Genomic DNA, 7,828 nt, shown 5'->3' on the forward strand with positions numbered 1-7,828 from the left:
GCCCCGCTGCACTCGGTGGGCTACACCGCACTGGTGGGCAGTGACGCTGAGTCCTGGGGTTGGGACCTGGGCCGCAGCCGCCTCTACCACGACGGCAAGAACCGGCCCGGTGTGGTCTACCCGGCCTTCCTGGGGCCGGATGAGGCCTTTGCGCTGCCCGACTCGCTGCTGGTCGTGCTGGACATGGATGAGGGCACGCTCAGCTTCATCGTGGACGGCCAGTACCTGGGCGTGGCCTTCCGTGGCCTCAAGGGCAAGAAGCTGTACCCGGTGGTGAGTGCCGTCTGGGGCCACTGCGAAGTCACCATGCGCTACATCAATGGCCTGGATCGTAAGTGTGAAACGTGATGGGTTAGGAGGGCTGGGGTGCAGAGGCTGCTGTCCCTAGTGGGTGTGGGAAAGGGACAACACGACAAGCTGGTGAAACAGCAGTTGGGATGCTCTTCTAGCATAGAGTAGTGGTTGGGACCTAGACTTGAATTTTTACCTCCTTGTAGGCTTGGTGATCTGAGGCTGTGCTTCAATTTTCCCGTCTGTAAAAATGGCACGGTGACGGGAATCTAGCTCTGAACTGTCATGAAGATCAAATAAGATAATACTGCGTGTGTTCTCAGAGCACTGACTGGCACCTAATAAGGGCTTTGCGTGGTGATACTCCTTACAGATCTTTCACTCAGTGTCTTCAGATCTTTCAGGCTATACAGGAAAGTACAAAAGGACGGAAGGTAGTCACAGCAGGAGAGGAACAGGAAGACACAGTTACTGAGCTGAAATGCCATCCACACTGGTTACTGATGAGAAATAAGCTACAATCATAACAACTGTTGCTTATTAGCTACTTACTGTTCACAGGGACTAAACACTGAAATTCCAGCTCTTGCTGGCAAGCTGTTTGTTGAAGGAGGCAACAGCCACTCACCTTCAGCTTTTACCTCATGGGAAGGAGAGGTCTGGGTTGCAGAGTCTTTGGATTTTTCCAGGAGTGCCCAAAAATCTAGTTTGTGGGAACTGTCCCAGTTTTGAAAGTGAGCAGCTGCCGAAAACTCTGTGTGGACAAGCAGAGCACCTTGGCAGGTTGCAGACAAGCCCACAGGCTGCTGCGTTTGGCCTCTTGAAAACTCTTTGAGGTCTTAATGTGCACAACCATCCTGTGAAGCAATTTAAAAATCATAGTAACAAAAATGATTATTGGTTTTAGGGGGGCATCACTTGGGGATGCAGAGTGGCCTCCATACAGCTGCATGTCCTGTGCTGAATTCCTGCTGAGCAGAGCCAGAGGTCAGGCACTGACTGCGGGCTTACTCAGTTCCACACACCAGCACCTGCCCACCCTGACTTCCTGCCACACCCCTCCTGAAACAGGAGAGAGTACTTACCACCAGCAATCCAATTTATTCATTTTATTCTAAGTGAGAGATATAATTACCCACCAGTGAGGCATCTTTCAGACCCTTTTGGAGAGATGAGTCAATCAATAGCAGAGTTAGAGAGTCAGCATCAGGGTCTACCTCAGATCTGTTGGCCTCAGAAACTAACTCTTTTCCCATGTTCCTCCTTTGGTTGAGGGACTGATAGTAACACTCCAGAAAAGAACTCAAGGAAAAGCACTGAATCATGTGAAATTTGTATTTGTTTGAGCAAAGGGTGGGCTGCTGGTTTTCAGGGGTGGCAGGCAACAGAAAAGTAATTGGCATGCTCAGCTCTTGGGTATTCTTGGTAACATTCTGGCTCATATTTTATTTCCGTAGTTGCTGGAGTAAGATTGCTGTTGACAGCAAGTGTTGCCTCGTTTTCTCTGTGTAACTGGTTAAATCTCGCAGCAGATGAGAATGTCCTGATTTAGTCATCCCAGAGTCTGGTGGAAAGAGTCTGAAATGCTCTTAGACACAGTGACCAGTCAAACCCCAGTGGTAAGAAATGGAATTGGAAAGTTTACTTAAAATTAATCACTGGACCAAAAGAAGGACCCTAGCTAGCATAGCAAGGCTCTGGAGTCTGATCAGTCTTATTTCCAACTGTGTCTCCAGCTCTGAGTGGTTTTATGCCTTTGGTGAATTACTTTAATGCCATGAAACTCAGTTTACACATCTGTAAGATGGCACAGTTTTGAGTCCCTTTCTCAGCTGTGGTGTTATCTTATATGTTGGCTGGGATTAAAGACCTCCCCTGCAGGGAGCTAGCAAAGCCAACAGTTAGGTCCCTAAAGTAGGCTTCCTCTTAGCTATGAATTCATATCAGTTACTTGATCTTCCGGTAAATAATAATATTCTAACAAGGTTGCAGCCCTCATGAATGTTAGAGTCTCTTCCCTGGTGCACTGCTCAAGTAGGTAGGGGGTGGGAAGGGTAGTTGTGTTCTGGACATCTCTTTTAGGTCTTTTAGGTGATTAAAGAAGTGTAGTGAGACTGAAACTTGGAGTGTTTCATCTGCCTCGCTATTCTGCGATTTTTCAGTTAGGCAAGGAAGGGCCAGGAAGAATGCTGTGTCATGCAAGTCTGTCCATTTGATGACAACTTGGCTTGTCTGGTATACTCTAGTTTATACCCCAGACGGGAGTAACAGCCACTATGTGGGCAGAGGTGTGAATGCTCAGCTTGGCACAAGCTCTGACTACAGGGTAGACTATAGGACAGATTGCAGTGGAGTTCAGCGGTGGGGTGGTGACTAGAAAGGGACTGGATAAGACCTATAGTGGGTGACCATGGATCCCTGGGGACTGGGAACAACTTGGCCCAGGGGAAACCCTGGGCAATCCCCGGGGCAAGGAAGGTGATTCAAGGTGGAGATCTGCAGATGGAAAGAATTCTCAGCCAACATTAGTTGCAGACATGGCAGAAGGTTCCCAAACCCAGACTCAAATAGGGTTCAGGGGGTCAGAGTCAGAAACATGCTCAGAGGCAATAAGATAGGGCTATTCCCTGGGATTGCTTCCCCAAAAGATCATGGTGGAAGAAAGTTCTATGAGAGGACCCACACAGACTCCAAGACCAGATTAGGCTCTGAACACAGTACTCAGCAGAGGCCCTGGTAATTTGCACTCGTCTCTCTTAACCTCAGCATTCTCCTTGGCAAAATGGGGATATTAAAGCTCATTTGCACAGAGCAGACACACAGCAAGTAGAGCTCTTTAGTCGAGTGAACTAGGTGAGGTGGGACAGGTTCTGAGATTCACCTATGGAGTAAAAAAAAAAAAAAGAAGTGGTTTTCACAGGGGTTTTTCCTCTAATGTGATGGAAGCAAGTTAATGGATATCACTTTTTCAATTTCTGAATTTTAGGACTATAAAAGCATGGCTTAGAAAGGCCTTACCACACTGAACTCTGAAGCGTATGTTTATTGAGAACAAGAGCTCCTGACAGTGCAATTTCCTATTGCAATTACATAAAGTTGACAAACCTCTTGCAAGTGAAACTGTTCTTTCTCGACACTGTGGAGTGAAATGGCTCAGCATCTGGGACTTTACTGCAAAGAGCTGCAGATCCAAGGGCTCTGCCCTCTGAGTAAGCTGAGAAGCTTAGAAGCAAGTCCAGGCAATCGGATAAGCTGACTCAAGTTGTCCAGGGCCCAAATAATAATAATAGCAATAACAACAGCACCAGTTACCACTTGTGTAGCAATTAATCTGTTCTAGGCATTACAAATTTTAACTCATTTGATACTGGTAACAACTCTTTGAGCTAATACCTGTATTACAATCTTTAGTTTACCATGAAGAAATTGAGGCACAGAGAGCTTGAGTAAGTCACTCAAGGTTACACAGCTAGTAACTGTGTAATTGGACTCATGGGGAGCTCTCAAAGACATTTACAGACCAGGCAGGGATAGAAGGACCAGGAGAATCTGCCCCACCTGGCTGTGTGGCAGTGCGGCAGAGGGCTGACCTGAGGAATGAGACCCTGACATGCACTCTCTGTTGTTTTTTTCCCTCCCATTGCTTCATCTCCAGTCCTCCGAGCCCCTGGATTACCACGGAGCTCTGCAGGGTGCTCTGAGAAGCTAAACTGTATAAAGGCAGGCCCAGCTGTGGCTGTGAATCAGACACGCTTGATCACTAATGGGGGAATGTCTCTGAAATGTCCCAACTGCTGTGAGGTTCAGCCCCTGGGGTGGGATTGGGTGGGGGCAGGGCAGTGTGCAGGCCTTTGGAATCTGCTAGGCTGGTTTCCAGAATTTTGTCCTGTCTCCGCTTTCCACATGTTGGTGGCCGGGAGGGCGGATAGAAGGGCTTTGTCTCGTGTCTTAAGTTCTTGGGTGGTAAGTGGTGTGTGAATGATAGCAGGAGAGAAGAGAGCCCAGACAAAGGGCCCTGGGGTCCCTGGCAGCATAATATAGGAGAGTTAATAATCACGTTTTTTTGGCACATACCACCCATGTTCTGTGCCCTGTTTACTCATATTTTCTTTTTCCTTTTTATTTTTTTACTTTTCAGTCTCAAGTTTTTGAGGCACTGTTACTGTTATTATCCCAGTTTTATAGATGAGGAAACTGAGTCTTGGAAAGGTGAAATATTTGCCCAAGGCCACACAGCTAGCAAGCAGTGAGGTTGTGCTGAGATCCAGGTAGGACCCACTCCCCTGCCTACCCTCCACAGGCTCTGTACCAGCCTCTGAGGCCCAGCCTGCCTTGCACCATCTGCTGGAGTGTAGCTAGACTACTCAGGGGGCCCCGTCAGCATTCAGGGCTGGCTTCTGGGCTGTGAGTGAAAACGCAGGTGTCTTGGGACTGACCAACTGACGGAGAAGGCCTGTCCATCTGCACCAAGCAGAGGAAGCTGCATTTCCAGACGCTGTTCCTAGATGGTTTAATCGATCTGCCAACAAGTATTTATTGGCGTAATAGCACAGTAGAGGAGACTGGCAGCCAGCCAAGGCTTCTGGTATTGATGAAGGCCAGAGTGAGTTTTCTACCAGGACACTGCAAGGACACCACCCCCTTGTCAGAGCCCTCCTCCTGCTCAGCAGTGTATCCGCCTCCTTCCTGCTTCATGTCCATGCACTTCAGTGAGGTGGTGGTGTCCTTCTGCCTCCTGACGTCTGCACTGGCTCCTCCGCCAAGGTCCACGGCTGGCATCCTCTTTGTCCCTTCCCCTGGTACCATGTCCTGACCCCAGCTGACTCCCAGCCCTGTCTATGTAGCATCAGCTCAGCACCTAGTCCTTTCTGCCTGTGCTCCCATTCACTCACTCCACGTGGGTTTTCCTCTTTGCTCAAGCGAGAGGAAGTCTTCAGGCAGGAATGGGGAGCAGCACTCATACATGGTCAGTAGGGACTCCATATTTACTTTTGGAAGGTAAGCTGCGCATTTGGTAACATTCAGCACTACAACACTGCACAATGAAATAGCTTCCCAGTGCTCCAGCTCCCCAGGTCCCCTCCATTAGCACGTTCAGATATGTCCTTCCCAAATATTTACAGCAGGAAATGTTTAGGTCCTACTGTAAACATCCTTCAGCCTCTCTTTTTCCCTCCCTAATGGATTTTGGCAATTATTTATCAGTTAATGTAGAGTGCCTTTATATTATACTAACAGATACGTGTTTTTGTACTATGGTTGTATCATAATTTAATTATTTAGATCCCTAAATTTGGACAGTTAAGCAGTTTCCCTTAAGTACAAACTTTTTTTTTTTTCTTTTGGTGCTAGGGATGGAACTAGGTACCTTGCACTTGTGAGGTAGGCGGCAGAACCACTGAGCTAAATCCCTGGCCCGCACAAACTTTTGATCTTAGATTTGAAGCCATTTGATTTCCATTTCTTTCTTCCCCCTTCTGGCCACTTCACTGTCTCAAGTTTCAATTTTCCCATCTGTGCAGCAGGGATAATTGTACATATATTGTTTGGTGCTGTGTTAGAAATGAAGCCTGGCCCAGCTCATGGCTCACTACCTGTAGGAACTGTTCTTACTCGGGATATCAGGTAATCCTGCTGAGCTCATCCTGGGGACCTGGTGAATGCTTGTGAGTGATGTGATGCTTTGTTTAAAATACAGTACAGTCATGCGAATTTGACACTAACAAGCCATATACATTTGGATACTAAGATTATACTGTGCAGTCCAGCCTGTCCTCACTTGGTGTGCACATCAACGTAAGAACCTGGCATATTTACCTGCACAGAATAGGCCCATAGTACATGGTTCATTCTGTTATTGCTGCTGCTGTGAATGCTGAATGGGATAGCTCTTTGAGGTGAGGATGCATCTTAGCCTTCTTCGCCAGCCTTCTCATAGCACCCCATGGAGCAGAGCACATAGTAGGCGGTCAGTAAATGCATGTTAATGTATTGGCCTCTCACCACCTGAAGAGCTTTGCCTTTCTCCACCACAGTAGGACTCGAGTCACAGTTGGCTGGAATAAAGGGTGCTGCCTACAAGCTGCCAGCCCCCTTGAAGTCTGACCCTTGTGTGACCCATTGCCACCTCTCATTGTGTGCTTTGCAGAGCACATCTGTCCCCACACACAGGCGGACTGGAGACGAGGTGATGAGCCAGGCATTTCAATTCAGAATCCCCACATTCAGAAACTGGTCCCTATTCTTTGTTATCCACAAAAGGAACAGACTCTCCACTGAAAAAAAGGTCTTGCTCAGCTGCCCTGGCCCTGCTTTGTGGGAGAGTTTTCATGTTTAACACAGTCCCCAGTAGCTTCACACAAATCCCGCCTGTAGTAGGAGCCTTTGAAATTCTGGCTCCAGCACTTGAAAGCAGGCTTGGTCAGGACAAGCGTCCCCTGGGCCATAGTGTGGCCTCGTAGACAGCTGGGGCTCAGGGATCTCATAGCCCGGGACTCTAACTTGCTTCTAAGAAGCTGTGGCCCTGCACAAGTCATCGCTTTAATGTGCTCACCTGAAAAATGGAAATTTATTTTGCAGCAAAGCAGGGCCAGGGTAGCTAAGCAAGACCTTTCGTCAAATCGTGGAAAATACATAAAAAGTGACTGGTCTAGTACCTGACACAGAATAGTTATGAACAAAATGGTAGGTATAGAAATAGCTAATTCTACTTATTACTGTTCCCATGGACTGGCAAATTGCTGTGTTATTAAATGTGAAAATAACCACTGTGACTACATTTTGGTCTGCATTGTGAAATCTGAGGGATCCTGGCCTTGGGAGGTTGTGACTCAGTTCTTTAAGATGCATGATGGAAGTGGTTCCTGAGGTTCAGAGGCCACTGTGCATTTGTCACAAATGATCTGGGAGGTGTTCAGCTTTCTCCATGAGCAGTTTCAAAGGTTTCCTTGTAAGCATCTTATTCGAGTGATTCCCTGGAAAGCTGTAGCTCCCAATGGTGACTTGTCTATCCGGTGAGCACCTGTCTGACAAGAACACCCAGGCAAGTGTATCAGTTGCGAGGAGCTGCCAAGGTGGTGCTTCTGGGGAGACAGCTGCTCAGTCCAGCTGTGGGCAGACACTGTTGGACATTTATGAGAAAAGGGGGAGGAGACAAAGGGCCTCCATTTTTGGAGCCGGTGGCAGGATGAAGGCAGGGCATAGACACTGGAGTGAGAAGACCACCCCCGCCCAGTCAGTGCAAGACCCCCATTTTCTAAGTGGGAGCTGGATGGACCAGAGAACTGGAGGACTTGCCCAAGGTCATCTACCAATCAGCAGCAGAACCAGGATGGAAACCAAGGCCTCCACTTCCCCTTGAAAACGCTCCTTCCCAGAAACTGGAGAGCAAAATGTCGATGAGAACCAGGGAGCTGGCATGGTTACATAGGCCCACGATAATGGGTATGGTGCTGGTCCTCATCCCATAGAATTGTCATCATTGTTTCTCAAACCTCAGTGTGCATTCACCTGGGGACTTTTTTTTTTTTTTTTTTTT

The 7,828-nt window shown here is 47.9% G+C and overlaps 1 protein-coding gene across 1 annotated transcript in view; it reads left to right on the plus strand.

Annotated features, from left to right (window-relative positions):
* The window catches only part of Spsb4 (splA/ryanodine receptor domain and SOCS box containing 4), a gene marked incomplete at its 5' end in the record, with an annotated part of 58,804 nt that continues 50,976 nt past the window's right edge, over window positions 1-7,828 (plus strand). Inside the window, one exon of the mRNA XM_010608224.2 lies at window positions 1-331. Within this exon, the coding sequence (XP_010606526.1) occupies window positions 1-331 (331 nt within the window). The remainder of the gene's footprint in view (window positions 332-7,828) is intronic.

Source organism: Fukomys damarensis, unplaced genomic scaffold (assembly GCF_012274545.1).
Source record: "Fukomys damarensis isolate Sample0158 unplaced genomic scaffold, DMR_v1.0_HiC HiC_scaffold_37, whole genome shotgun sequence".
In the NCBI taxonomy this organism is placed as follows: Eukaryota; Metazoa; Chordata; class Mammalia; order Rodentia; family Bathyergidae; genus Fukomys; species Fukomys damarensis.